We start from the raw sequence: 16,105 nt of genomic DNA, 5'->3' as shown, positions 1-16,105 counted from the left end.
TGTCTCTTCTACATCAACATGTGTCCCCTCTGTGGAAAGAGATTCTGAAAGTTTCAGGAAAAAAGATTCTCTCTCTTTTTGTCCCCCCCCCTTATCACCTGAATCTCCTTCTAGAGCACCATGGTGTTCTTTGTAACCAAATGTCTCTCAGAGGGGCGTGGGGAGGGGCTCCTTATTTTGATCTAAAGTAACAGACAGAGAATCAGCACTTTGGAAACAGGGCTGAAACAGAGGGGATTATGGGTAATGCTGCAATGATCTGTTTGGTGTTTGGAGCCAAACACTTCAAAGACACGATTTGTATATATCTGAGACCTGTGATATATTGATGAAAAACAGTATAATAGGGGACCTTTAACTCAAGTACTCTACTATTCATATTAATGGCGAGGAACGGAAAAGTGGGAATTCTTTTATAAAACAAAAGGGTGAAAATTCAAAAGCAACAGTGATGGATTGTTACACTTACCTTAATACAAAGCAGTGGTGTAAAGTAACTAAGTAGATATCCTCAAGTACTGTCCTTAAGTACAATTTTGAGGGACTTTACTTGAGTATTTGAAGTATTTGCTACTCTCTTTACTTCTACTCCACTACAATTATTTGATACCTTTAGTTACTTTGGAGATTTGCCTAGATGTGAAATAAACAACACTTTTCATAACAATACTACACTTCACTTTATTTAATTAACATTTTCTTTGCGGTTGTTTTTCTTACAATCTGTGTTTATGTGTGCACCATATACACACCAAGGCAAATTCTTCGTATGTGTAAACCTAGTTGGCAATAAACCTGTTTCTGATTCTGAATCCGACTTTAGTTCCACCTGGAGTAAATCCACCAGCTACCCTGCAGCATCAAAGTCATTCAGACTAGCTGCACCTTCACCAGCTGTGAGAACACTTTCATGATCAATCATTAAAAAACATATATTATTCTGGAATGGACCAATCTGCACAATGACTACTTTTACTTTTGGTACTTTAAGTATATTCTGATGCTAATACTTTTCTACTTTAACTTGAGTAACATTTTGAATGCAGTACTTTTTACTTGAAACAGAGTATTCCTACACTTTGGTACTTCTACTTTTACTTTACAAGATCTGAGTACGTCTCCCACCTCTGACTATTCGCCCTGGGGTCCCTCTGCCATGATGTAACTCCTGGGAAAGTTATAGGTGGGCAGATATTTAAAGACGATGTTGTTTCCCAGCCCATTGATTCTGTCATTCACAAGCCCCGGTCTGACTCCGCTGTGTCTGGGACATCCGATAGGGGCGGTGCGGCCCCGAAAAACTGGGGCAGCATGCCTATAAGCCCCTCACAAAGCCCCATAGAAAGGGTCCTGAAAGGGAACACCTCGGCGAGGATTAGCCCCCCGCGCCTCCCTCTCTAACATTCTTTTCATCTCCTCTCCCACAATCAGAGGGTAATGACATAATCACACTTAAGACGCAGTGTTATGCCAGATAGTGTCTCTGCCAAACATTGTCACCTCTGATGAGAACCTGAGCTTGACATAGGTGGAAGTGGTTGTATTTAAGACTGTATTTTTTTAAGGTGCAACCCCCTTAAAAAAAGAAGAAGAAGAAGCATGCCACACAGGCAGTGGTGTAAAGTAGGATTTACTTATGAGTACTGTATTTAAGTACAATTTTGAGGGACTTTACTTGAGTATTTCAATGTGTTGCTGCTTTGTACTTCTATCGCACGACTATTGTACTTTGATTCCACTACATGTGTTTAATACCTTTAGTTGGATGAATGATGTGAAATATAATCAACTCTTGAATCAGACTTTAGTTCCACCTGGAGTAAATCCACAAGCTACCCTGCAGTATACAAAGTCATTCAAACTAGCTGCACCTTTACCAGCTGTGAGAACACTTTCATGATCAATCATTAGAATCAAAACATATCATATATATATAATTCTAAAATGGGCCAATCTGCAAAATGAGGATTTTACTTTTGGTACTTAAAGTATATTTTGATGCTAATACTTGTTTTACTTTTTACTTGAGCAACATTTTGAATGCAGGACTACAGAGTATTCCTACACTTACTTCTACTTTTACTCAAGTACAAGATCTGAGTACTCCTCCCACCTCTGCACGTATGGTAAAAAGCGGTAAAATTGCTATCTTTGGTTAAATAATACGTTTATCTTATTACACATCTGTTAGATCCCAGAGAAAACAACATGTCCACCCTCTTGGCGAGAAATGTGTGTTCTCAAACAAGCCAAACATTTACGCTCCACATTTACATGTTTCCCCCTTGTGCCCAGTGGAAACAGTTTGTTATGATGGCATACGCTTTATATCTGACCAATCCTGCATGTGGGCTTCTGGCAGCGTGTTCACCGCATTCCTCGGGAGATTTTCCCATTTGAAAGTGATCACAATACCGAGGTGTGGAGTTGTGCCGCCAGTGGAATTTCTTTAATGAGATGATAAGTGAAGTATACTTTCAAACAATCTCTGTGAACCGTCAAGTTGTACTTTTTTAAAGAGCAATATGTCAACATCACACAGTGCTACACTCATTGACAACATATTCACAAATGTTATGGATAGGAAAGTAATAAGTGGAATATTAATCAATGACACAAGTGATCACCTGCCAGTCTTTGCAACAATACAGAACTGTACTAGGATAAAAAAAGACACCAGAAAAGTCACAATTACAAGACACAAAACACCAGAGTCTGTTCATTCTTTTAAAGAAGAATTATCCAAACAAGACTGGAACAAAGTGTATGTACTGTACCAGATGCAAATGAAGCCTATGAATCATTTCTACATATTCTATCAGGGCTGTATGAAAAACATTGTCCTTGTGTAAAGAAAATAGTGAAACAAAAATATGCTGAAAAACCAAGGGAATATTAAATGCATGTAAAACGAAAAAGGAATTATATAAAGACTTCTTAAAGAATGGATCAGTAGAGGCTGAACAAAAATACAAGACATACAAAAACAAACTAACAAAGATAATACGATGTAGAAAAATGGATCATTACAACTAATTATTGGAGGATAACAAAAATAACATTAAAAACACATGGAATGTATTAAATACCATTATTAAAAAAGGAAATGGAAAGGCACAATACCCAAACAGTTTTCTGTCAAAAAACGATACAGTAATTTATGACATGACCTCAGTTGCCGAAGATGTCAATAAGTACTTTGTCAATGTTGGTCCTTGTCTAGCTGGGGAAATTCCAAATACTGGTTGTAGTGATGGTGTTGAAAGTAAAGATATATATGTGAAGGAAACTATATTCTTAAGAGGGACTGATGAAAATGAAATTATTGACACAGTTAAAAAACTTAAGAGTAAAAGGTCTACAGACTGTCATGATATTGAAATCTATACAGTTAAAAACATTATTGAATGTATAGCCAAACCACTAACTCACATCTGTAATCAGTCAATACAAACCGGTGTATTTCCAAATAAAATAAAAACTGCTAAAGTCATACCAATACATACATCTGGAGATAAACATGTACTGTCAAACTATAGACCAATTTCATTGCTCTCACAGTTTTCTAAAATACTGGAAAAAATCTACTATACAAGACTAAATGACTTCATCACCAAACATAACATACTCTATGAACAACAATATGGTTTCAGAGCAAACAGAACTACATCATTTGCAGTTATAGAATTTATGGAACACATTACTAAGGCAATAGAAAATAAAGAATATGCAATAGGGATATTTCTGGACCTTAAAAAAGCATTTGACACGGTTGACCATGAATTATTAATTAAAAAACTACAGAGATATGGCATAAGAGGTGTTGCATTATCATGGCTATCCAGCTACCTACATAACAGGGTACGTTGAACTACAAAGCCATAAATCACAACTACTGCAGGTTACATGTGGGGTGCCTCAGGGCTCAGTCTTGGGGCCATTACTATTTATTCTGTATATTAACAATATATGTGAAGTATCAAAAATTATTAAAACCATTCTTTTTGCAGACGACACAAGTCTACTCTGCTGTGGGGACGATTTAGAACAGCTATTGGTCACAATGGAGAAGGAACTGAGCAGGATGAAGATCTGGTTTGACCAAAATAACATATAATAACATTGAACGCAAGCAAAACCAAACTCATAATATTTGGGAATCGATCGACCAATACAGAGAAGAAACTCACTATAAATGGCGTCCAATTAGAAAGAGTATCGGAAATAAAATTCCTTGGAGTAATCATAGACAATAAATTAAGTTGGAAACCACATATAAGCTATATCAAAGCCAAAATATCCAAATCAATAGCAATTCTGAATAAAGCCAAATACCTAATTAATCAAGCTTCTTTGTTTATGCTGTACTGCTCCTTCATACTTCCATACATGATGTATTGTGTGGAAGTTTGGGGGAACACATATAAAACAAATACACATCCTATCTTCGTCCTGCAAAAAAGAGCCATACGAGTTATACATAAAACTACGTACAGAGAACCTACAAATAAATTGTTCATCAAAATAAAAACACTAAAACTACAAGACCTGGTTGACTATAAAACTATTCAAATTATGTTCAAAGCCGCAAATCAACAATTACCTCATAATATCCAGGGACTTCTCACACGGAGAGAAAGCATGCACATGTTGAGAGGAAACTGCATTTTCAAAAAACCACCCGTACGAACAAATGCAAAACTTCATTGCATCTCATCAAAAGGTGTTAGTCTGTGGAATAACTGTAACGATGCACTGAAATATTGTACAAGTCTATCTAAAGTATTATTTAGGAGTCAAATCATTAATGGTTATGAACAGGACCTGTAAAATCCCATTTGTTGTTATTTCTTGTAAAAGTAATTTATTTCTGATTGTTTTGTAAAAAACAAAAAGCAAACAAATTAACAAGACAAACATGTCGCTGATGACGATGACCTAATGTTTTATTTATAAGAAAAATATATGCTAGAGGGGGTAGGACCAGACAAGTTTGTTTTAAGCTTCTTCTTGCCCCTGTTGAACATGACAGAGACTATCTGAGAATTTTTTTTTTTTGTTATCATTTGTTTTTTGTACTTGAAAAAAAAAGGGAGAAAAGAGAATATATATATTATTGTTGTATGTTTTTGTTTCTGACATATTCAATAAACTGACTAAAAAAAAAGAATGTCAAAGGTGCATGTGTGTAAAGCCTTATTGCTCTGCTCTCCAAAAGATGAGAGGAATCTGTCATTGTGGAGCGGCGAGGGATCTGTGAGGGGTCTGTGATGGCTGTAATTGAGGGAGTCAAGTCAAACATCACGCCTGGCACGTTGAGTAATGGCTGGGTTAAGCCCCAGGCGAGGGTTTTTGTTTCCTCTCTCTCATCCCCAGTGATGATTAATGCAGCAGTGTGTGGGACCTTTTGGATAAACCCACACATAAGAGACAAGGCCGAGTCCCACAGGAAACAGCGCCACTGTGAGAGCACACTCCTCTCAAACACTACTGATGGTGTGAACTACCTTCAGTCAGTGACCTCTGCTTTCAACATGTCCGACGACTGAAAAGGTCCTTTCACATTTAAAATTACCCAATGAAATCATGAGAGAGAAAGCAAAGTCTTTTCTGAAATCTACAAGTAACTTAAACCACACAGTGTTATGTTTCCCTTACACAGACATAGAGCAACTGTTTTATTTGGATTCATTTTGATTTATAAATAGCTTCAGATTGATTCCAGATTTATAGCAATCCCTTAATCTTGCCTGATTCTTATCATGCACCGGTGCTGTTTCTGAAACCATGATTTCATAATTATTGCAACACGTAACAATGCATTGGTCAACAATGGCTGTTTAATTAACAATAGATGATGGAATTTTAGATGACCTGCAAAATGCATAATAGTCAGTTATACAAAGAAAATTGTGTTGACACTGTTAAATATTTAGCAATTCCCTATGAAAAACATAATAGATTCCAAAAACATGATATTGAAATTACATTTTGGGAAAAACGCTGACTCGTTTTCTAGAAGAGAACAAAAATCGTTCTATTCTGTACAGTGAATATGAAGCAACATCCAGCAGCGGATGGTTAGCTTTAGCATAAATACTGGAAACGTAGTAAACATCTAGCTATATCCAAAGCTAACAACATTTGGGGGTGTATACCATTCGCTTGCACTCTGTTAAAAGCTCTGTTTTTTGTACACTTTATAAAAACATTACATTACATGTTAGACGCTTTTATCCAAAGTGACTTACATACTCAATACTGTGGGCACCCCCCACAGGAGCAATTTGGGGCGAAGTGTCCCAGGGACACAACGACATGCTGACTGCAGTGGGGTTTGAACTTGTGACCCCCTGATCCGACCACCAACGCACTAGGCCACTGCGCCACACGCCTTCCTGAACAATATAGAATCACACTTTTAGACAGATATTGGTTCCTTCTAACATAACAAGGCTCGCTGTTTGCCGCCATTTGCAGTTTTTATGCTAAGCTAAGTGTCTGCGGCTAGCTTCATATTTACCAAAAAGCCTGATAATGGTACTGATCTTTACTTCCTGTTCGGCAAGATTGTAACTGTATTTCCTAAAACACTGGAAAACTCCTTTAAAAATAAAGGTCTTTGTTTTTGGCATCTATATATTTTTATTTGCGCTATATGACTTGTGGTCTCTGAGTTTGTGTAACCACCAATCACATTACACCAACTACTTAAAAGTTGTAATCCAACACAACATAGGGCAAATTGGCTGCATTACAAATGTTAGAAAACAAACCAAACACCATTTACAAACCTATGTATCACGATGATTTATATAAAAGGAGGCACGTCTAATGACTTCTTACCTGACATGTTGCCCACAGTCGAGCCACAGGGCAAACCTGGTCTGGATCCGGATCACTGGAGCTTTTCATCACCCCGTTCTACCTACCACGGGGAAAATGAGCACTCACTTCAATCTCAAAGCTATAATTCGTACCCAAAACAGATGTCACACATCGTTCAAAGTCTCTTTCAGCTTCTATTGCTTTTTCATGTCTAGAGGAAGCCGAGATTGTCTTGGGTGATCTCTTGAGCATCAACACAAATGTATTCACTTTCTCTCACACATCATAAATGTATACACACCTTCTGTTGGGACAACATCCACCATGTTATAAGAAGCATGTTCTACTGTATTATTATGTAATAACTATATTTCATTTGCACTTCCAAGTAGTGTTTCTTCAGCATGTGTTGCACTAATAACAGCATCCTCATAGTCTGATAGAGTAATTATGTTTTGCACACGGTGCTTGCCAATTGAGTAATAACACAGTGTGAGGAGTACAGAGTCAACATTGCATGCCTAACTGTATTTAGCTCGTCGGCGATAAATCCTCAAGGCAATCTGTGTGTGTGAAGGACACACACACACACACACACGGGGGGGGGGGGGGGGGGTGCATGACGACTGGGATGCACGCAGGTTAGCAGGATCCCCTCGTCCTGCCTGGGGATCCCTGCCTGATCCCAACCATGCATGGATGACTGCACAGGGAGCAGTGCGGAGATGTAAAAACAAGGGATTAAAGAAGGCTCTCCATCATCCTGTCCAACCTCTGAAACTTGCCCGTGCAGCTTTTTATATTTGTTGCAAAAAAAAGTTTCAAGTCATCCTGTGTGTGTGACAGAGGGAGGAGTACTGACAACTTATACTTGAGTAAAAGTAGAAGTACTCAGATCTTATACTTGAGTAAAATTAAACGTACCAGAGTGTAGGAATACTCTGTTACAAGTAAAAGTCCTGCATTCAAAAGGTTACTCAAGTAAAAGTAGAGACGAATTACCATCAAAATATACTTAGAGTGAAAAAGTGAAAGTACTCATCAAGCAGATCCATTTCAGAATAATATATATGATATGTTTTATAATTATTGATCATTAAAGTGTTATCACAGCTGGTAGGTGCAGCTAGTTTGAATGACTTTGTATACTGCAGGGTGGCTGGTGGATTTACTCTATAACTAAAGTCTGATTTATGTGTTGTTTATATTTCACATCATTAATGGAAACCTGAAAAGTAACAACAAAAACATTTAGTGGAGTAAATGTACAGCACATGATTTACCCCTTGAGTTGTAGGGGAGTAGAAGTACAAAGTAGCAAAAAACGGAAATACTCAAGTAAAGTACAAGTATCTCAAAATTGTACTTAAGCACTTTTCTTGTGTACATGTACTTAGTTACTTCCCACCGCTGGTGTGCGAACAGGTAGACAAGCAGATAACACCGAAAATAGATTAAGGTATGTACTGTACACAAGGAGGAATTCAGGAGCTGCCTCGATGGAGTAGAGTTTCAGCGTCTGGTGTCGGCTCCGGAACATGTTTTAACAGTGGTGTTTGTGTTTTTGGTGGCATGCAGCCCCAGGGAAATATTTCCTCTTTTATTGCTTTAAATAAATTCAACGCAATTTTCTCCAAACGACATGACAAATACGCTTTAAGTCGTGCATGTAAAAAGAAATAAACCATGAACAATTAAATGATTTTTTTAAGGTAATACAAAATTCTTAATGTGAATCATCAACAATTATTAATTCAGTAATTGATCCAAAGAAAGCTCGAAACCCCGCTTTGCTTTCGACTAATAAAACAAACTCTGTTGACTTTTATTGTGTGCCACGGGTACACAAGAAAAGTGGTGAGAGCAACTCAGTGTATTTAGTTAAATAAATACTGTGGTTAAGTACAATCTTGTGGTATTTCTACTTGAGTATTTATATGATACGTTAGGACTCTACATTTGCGAGTACCTTATTACTCAACAAAGTTTATCGTGCATGTTTGTAAGGAGAAGGCTTATTTGCTTTGTGCCAGAAAGTGAATATACCTCTCCAATAATGATCTGTGTAAGGCTCTCGCTCGTGGTTAGCTTAGCTTAGCATAAAGAGTGTGAACAGGGGGAAACAGCTAGCCTGGCTTTGTCCAACGTTAACAAATCAGCCTGCCAACACCGCTAGGGTCACTAATTAACACGTCATTTAACGAGGGGGTTGTGTGATGGACTATTTCTTGGCTGGGCACAGTAGCTTCCTGGGGTCTCTGCTTGTTCGCTGGCAACTTCTCTAAGGTTGTGTAACTGTTGGATGGAACGAGGCTCGCTTTGAGGCTCGACCTGTTTCCAGCTAACAAACCACTGGTATCAACTTTTCTTGTGAATCTCTCTACCAGAAATGTATTTCCCAAATTGTTTACTTATCCCTTTAAAGAGGCCCTATTGTGCTTTTTGGGGTTTCCCTTTCCTTTAGTGTGTTATATAAGTTGTTGTGCATGTGCAAATGGTCAGGCTAAAGGCTAAAATCTGAAAGTAGGGAATTTCTCTTCTAAACACTCCCCCTTTGCGCGAGATGCCTCCATTAGATTCCTTTGTTTATTTCTGTAACATAGTGACATCGCTACTGTATGTAACACTCAGGCTTCTATTGGCTAGAGCTCAAAACACATTGTACTTGGTAGGCTAAGGGATGGGACATCTCTAAGCGATTGACCAATCACAGCAGAGCTGGCCAGCTAACAAATAGGCGCTTTCACACCAAGTAATTTAGTTCATCAGAACTATCGCGTTCACACCGGAATAAGTTCCCTGGAGAAGGATTAGGCAAATTAAGCCGCTGGCGTCACTTCTTCTTCTTCTGCTTTGGGTTTACTGGCAGGCCGCAAACAACTTCACGCATATACTGCCGCCCAAAGTCCCCGGCCGGAAGTCCCCGGCGTTGGGGACTGGCTTCTACTGAAGCCTTCCGAATAAATCGCCAGAACGCGGACACCTCCTCATCTCCACCGCTCCCATGTTTTCTTTTGCGTTGCCATAAGTTAGTCTCTCTCCGTTGGTGCGCGGGGCTAATGCTAATAATGCTAATGCCAGCAAATAAAATGGCGGCTTCACAAAACTTTTCAGAGTTTTACGGGGCATGGTTTGCAATTCGCCCAGCCAATCAGAAATTGGAACCCTTTTCTCCCCAGGAAGGTCCCTGCTCTCTAGCAGGGACTAAAAAGGGGGGGAAAGTTTTCATGAACTATCGTAACTAAAAGGGAAAAGTACGGGGAAAAGTACTCCGGTGTGGAAGCTCCTATTGAGAGCAGACTTGGCTCTGGTTTCAGACAGAGGGTGAAAAGGCAGTATGAGAAAAATAAAGATCTTTTTGAACATTAAAGCATGGAGACATGTCCCAGTAGAGACACTAAATACTAATGTGAACCTGAGAAAGAGCGGTATATGTCCTCTTTAAGTCCTTAATCAAAAAGTGTGCTTAAATCTGATTCATAATTGTGAAGAATCTATTGCTTTCATAAACACTAATTTGTATATACTAATGTAGACAATTTGGATTAACTCATAAGTGCACATGCTAAATTATAGTAATAAATAAATGTTACTGATTTAAAAAAAACATTAAAAGGCCTCATATTTAATAACTTCATTAAAAATGAAGGAGAAGGTAAAAAGAAAAGCGAGAGGCAGAGAAGAAATAATGGCAGGGCGTGATCTGTTGGGGTTTGGATGCATTTCAGGATGGGTTTGGTTCAGTATTATGAATTCTTCCTGCTCATGCACACACACTGTTCTCTGACTGTGAAACATTGAATGCCAGGCTTTTCCTTGTGATGGAGTATCTCTACATTGTGGTGTTAGTGCTTTTACTCAGACCCTGGACACAATGCGCCCCATTCTTAAGATCTGAAGCCTCAGTAATGTGTCATGATTTAAATCTCCGTCAACGAAGATAAACACTGTCTCGAAGACTTACAGTTTTCTCACCTTCAGACAGAACGCCCCGACACATTCCCTCGGTCCGTGCTGGAGAGGCGTGCGCTCACACCTGCTGACAGACGAGGCCACTTTGAGGCACTCGTACATCAGCGCTGATCAAAGCCAGAGCCCTGGTGTTCTTCATCAGCTCTCAGACTGATACCTGGGTCTGATTCCCTCCCCACTTTGTTCACCATTTGTACGTGCTGATACAGAGCTCTGGGAGGGAACCCGACGTTTACTGTACGCCACGGTCAATAGCAGCCAGTGAGAGATTGAATGCTCCTGACAGCTTTTTTCTGTCATCAAGCAATATGGTTTTCATGTGAGCAGTCTTTGATGTTTTCAGTCGAGACGGAGACTCACCTGCATACAATGAATCCGATTTTCTTTTTGGCATGTTGTGTGAGCCAACCCAGCTGTCACTAAATAGCGTATGTTACACTCAGTGCTTAAAACAGAAAATGGAAAAAGCTGAGCATTCCTTAAACTGATGATTGGATTATTTATACAATGATTTGCTGTTATTTTTCGGCTCAGAAATGAAGGTAATAATTACCTTGCTCATAGCCTGTCTTCCCTGAGCACAGAAAATCCTTGAGGGCAAGGTTTTAATGGTTTAATTACAATGTCGTGTTTTAAAGAGGATAACAAGCTCAGAGTATGGCTGATTTCCTGGAAATTATATGCTGTTTTATTATTATGTAGGGTATGGCTAAGATGTATAATTATCAGTCACATGTGTGGGCCAACATGTTTCGTATCTCTGGAACAGCAACACGATGATCTATGACACTGATATAAAATAATATATGTGGAGCTTTTTGAAAGAATCAGCGCCCACTGGCTCTCATAATTAGGTGGGTGTCTTTATATCGCACTGAGCTGTCTGAGGTGATGATTCACAGTTTTACAATCAATCCCAGTGGAAATGTACTCCAACTGCCACAGGCGGGGAATACTACAGTAGTACGACTCCAGCACTACCGCAACACCCTGCCATCACTCGTCAACACGTTAATATTTGTTCAAGCTTACAAGTCTGGTATGTTAAAGGGGCCCTATTCTGCTCATTTCAGGTTCATGTTTGTATGTTGTGTCTCTACTGTGACAAGTTTACATGATTTCAGAAAGCTCTTTATTTCTCTCACACTGCCTGTGCTGCAGCACCTCTTTTCACCCTCTGTCCGAAACCAGAGCTCAGTCTGCTCTGATTGGTTAGCTGGCCGGCTCTGTGATGATTGGCGCTTAGAGATGTCTCGCCCCGCCTATCATCTATAATGTGTTGGAGCGCTAGCCAATAGTGTAATAAAAAGCGTTATAGTGACCAATTTAAAGAAGTAGTTTGGGAAATGCGATGTGCGGTACATTTGAAGCAACAAACAGCAGCCAGTTAGCTAAGCGTAGCATTTCTCACAATACAATTGCTTTTCTGTTGATGTCCAATCATTGTTTGTGGTGAAAGCTACAGGTATATTGACCAAGAAAGATTAGTTCCTGCACTCGTGGAGCCGCGCTGTCAGTCCCTACATGTACCAGGATACATTGCACAAGAGCCATTGACTTCAAGCTAAAACATAGTCAACAGCAGCCTTTTACAGTTTCACTCTGTCTGATGTTACCTTTCAGAATAAAAGCCCAACTCAAATGAACTGTGATAAAAGGTCACCAAACACTCAACATAAGCTTTTAAAAAACAGAAATAAACAATAGTGAAAATTGGACCTACATGCATCAGATGGACTGAAACACAACTGGTGAAGAATACAAGAATATGAATGTAGCTCTGTGACCTCTGGATGTGTGGATATCGACTGTTAATGAGTCCGCCATATTAGCTTTAGAGGTGATGACACACACAATGTGGTGTTCACATGTCGCCCAGTAACTCAGTAATTGCAGGTTTAAGTATTTCCCACAATGTCAAACTCTTCTTATAAAGCTTCCAGAGCTGGTATGTAAATGAATATGAAAATTGAAATGTCAGAGGAAAAAGCGGTTATTCAACAGGCTCCCCGGCTTATGGAAACAGTATTGAGTAAAAGTATTTCAAGTCTTGACCAAATCAGCCTGGCTTTTATCCGTTTCCAAACCTCAAAATCACAACAAAAATACAGAGCGATCCAACGCACAGCCGGCTCAGCGCCTGTTAAGTTGTTTATTTTGTCTGCTGTCAGGGAGAAGAGAAAGTCACGGAGAGGGAGGGAGAGGGGGAGAAAGAGAGAGAGCATGAATATTTAAAAAAAACAGCTTTTATTCCAGTAAATTGAAAAGACAAACAAGGAGTAACTTTGTTGTGGCGGAACAAGAGGCAAGTCTTGAACAGTGAAGAAAGGGTCATGTTGGTTTTGAAGATAAGTGATCCGTGTCCCGCTGCCAACCCTAAACAAATTCCATTTCAGGCAGCTCACCTCGTCTTTATCTCCTCTTCTATCTCCACTGAAGGCACTTGACATTTCTAGGGAAGGGTAAGATTCAAGCTGGAATTCTTTCAACTTCACATTTGACCAAAATGAAAACATGCCAGTTGTTGCATAAAAATGCTTCTTCCAGTGGGTTCTTCATGGAGTGCGTTTTCTTATCTCCAAACCCGATCCCAGTCTCCTATACAGTAATTTATTATTAAGGAGTCATTCGAGATAAGCAGATGGCGCATTCGGAAACAGACTAACAATCTTAAATCAAAACCCACCCTGGTTTACATGCTGTATATACATTTGTTATCTTGTTGATGACATTTTTCCATCATTACATTACTTAAATAAGCACAGTTAATACAATAAAACACTTGTCTGTCTTTCGATGACGGAGAACGTGTTGACTGTTCTGACATGTTGTTGTAAACTACAGTAATTGACGTCCACACAGAGACTACATCACATAAGTAGTAGACTCATTTTTCACCAGAGAGCTCATGGAAATGTATGTTCCGAAAAGAAATTGCGGGTTTGTTTACATTCATCCGAGCTTTTGGGGCAAATAAGACCTGACGTGGCACCTGAGTGAGTTATCTGGGATAAAGAAATAAGCACAGACAGAGTGAAGCTTTCGGGGGGGGCTAAACTTAGAGGGGGAATTTAAATAAAAGCCTCTTTTCAGGAATTGCAGTCGGAGAGACAGAGAGGTTTCCTTGTGTGACCTTCTTCAGAGTCTGGCACCAGTTAATTGTATCTTAAGGCAAGACTTTTCCAATGATAGTGGGAAGAAGGAAGAAATGATTTGTAAATACGTTCCTTTGCATCAAGCCTCAGTTGGGCAAAGTTATTAAGAAATACAACTCATAATGGATGTGTATTTTAAAAGCTGTAATTATTGAATAAGAACCCAGTCTGATGGCTGTAGTCCTCATCCTGGTTATTAAAATCTTGCCTTCCAATAACGGGACATGCCTTTTTTTTATTGGGTCTTATTTATTTTATTACAGCCATAAAAAGTTTGATTAAAATAAATGCCTTCATTATTGGTTATACTTTGAATGTCCTTGAAATCGATTTATGCTCATATTTTCCTATTCACTCTATGATTAACTCTGAGGTTTTCCTCTCTGCTGCAGGTTTCTGACAACCAGCGAGTGGATCCACTGGGATCATGGATGGACTTTGTTAAAAGACCTGTTGGCAACTTTCCTGGAAAGTGTCGCAAACGCAAACGACCCCTGGTAAACCCAAGAGATTGATTGTGTGTCTTGCCGTTTTTCAAACAAGTGTACATGATTAATGACCGTTGGTACTTTGCAGTGATTGGTAAATAAGACATTGTGATTTTGAGATTGAGTTGGATGCATGACAATGTTTTGAATGTTTTCCCTCCATTAGCCCGGCCCCCCTGGTCCTCCTGGTCCTCCCGGCCCTCAGGGACCTCCTGGATCTCCTGGAGCTGAGGTGACCCAGGAAGTCCTTCTGCAGGAGTTCAAAGACATGATTAAAGGTAGACATTTGTTCATTTTTCAAACCCAGACACAAGTCGGCTCATTCATCCATTTATAACCTTCAGTTTTAAACGTATGGATGTGCACATGTATGTCTACCACATGTATGTCTGACACGTATTAATATTCACTTATATTCTTTCACATTATTTATAAAAGTGTCAACATATTTCATGAAGATTTCCATCCTTTGCCTTCTTGTGTCCTCCTTCATACTTTCTCTTTGCTTCTGACTTAACAACAACAACAACAACAACAACAACAACAACAACAACAACGACATGTAAATATGGTTTCCAAAGCCCTATTTAACACGCCAACACTAGCATAGTGCTAAATGCTAACACAATCCTTCAGTTAAATATTACCACATATAGGTCCTCCACATTTTAACTCACCTTGTAAGTGTCTATATTATACATTTTACACTCATTCTGTATATACTTTTGTATATATCTCGTATTTAGACACTTATACCTATACATTGCACTGCACTTTAAAGGGCCCATGTCATGCTTTTCCGGTTATTACCGTCCCCCTGTGTTATGTAGCTTTTTCTGCATGTGAACGGTCTGCAGAGTCACAAACCCTCAAAGTACACCCTGTAGCGAGTAAAACTCTGACACAGAAAATACCTGTCTGTGCTGCCCCAGAACGCCTCGTTGGACATTTATCTTTTTCCATTGTTTACCTCTTGGGTATAGTGACGTATTTCCGGTATAGTGACGTAACGTAACGGCTCCGCAGACTGGTCCAAATTAACCAATCTGCGGAGCCGTTACGTTTTGACCAATCCGCGGACTTCCTCACACACACACTCGGTGGGACGTTGCGAGGCTCGCAGCCAGGCTGTGGGTGTGTGTGTGTTCCGGGCTGGGTTTTGCTGTGTCTCGCTGTTTCGCAGACGGCCACTAGGGCTCACAGGGAGGGGGGGGCAGGAGCTCCAACAAGCCGTTTAGGACAGAGAGTGAATATTTACAGAGATGCTGAGAAACCAATGTGAGTTAGGAACATTGAACAATGTAAATCTATTCTAGTAGACCTCACCAATGGAATTATGATCAGTAGAAATGGCCATGACATGGGACCTTTAAAGCTTCTCACGCATTTCTGGCTAGATGCTTACTATATTTCATTGTCCCAGAACTCAATTGGAATAAAGTCTAATCGAATCTACATTTCACCATATTATCGAATAAAATCGATGTTAACTGTTAGGAAAATATCACTCATCAACAGCTTGAGCTTCAACCTCAGGACCCATGTATCTGTGATCCTCTCCCCAATGGAAGTAGTCATCACATACAGAGCATCAACTAGTTCCTGAGCAGTGTCCTTCACATGCTGATATCCAACAGAGGGAGTCACACAGTCACAAGATGG

General features: G+C 39.5%; 1 protein-coding gene across 1 annotated transcript in view; it reads left to right on the top strand.

Annotated features, from left to right (window-relative positions):
* The window catches only part of c1qtnf12 (C1q and TNF related 12), a 30,327-nt gene that overhangs the window by 4,102 nt on the left and 10,120 nt on the right, over nt 1-16,105 (top strand). Inside the window, exons 3-4 of the mRNA XM_071203713.1 lie at nt 14,348-14,452; nt 14,610-14,721. Coding sequence (XP_071059814.1) covers nt 14,348-14,452; nt 14,610-14,721 — 217 coding nt within the window. The remainder of the gene's footprint in view (nt 1-14,347; nt 14,453-14,609; nt 14,722-16,105) is intronic.

Source organism: Pseudochaenichthys georgianus, chromosome 7, assembly GCF_902827115.2.
Source record: "Pseudochaenichthys georgianus chromosome 7, fPseGeo1.2, whole genome shotgun sequence".
Taxonomy (NCBI): domain Eukaryota; kingdom Metazoa; phylum Chordata; class Actinopteri; order Perciformes; family Channichthyidae; genus Pseudochaenichthys; species Pseudochaenichthys georgianus.
This window is presented reverse-complemented; position numbering and strand designations above follow the sequence as displayed.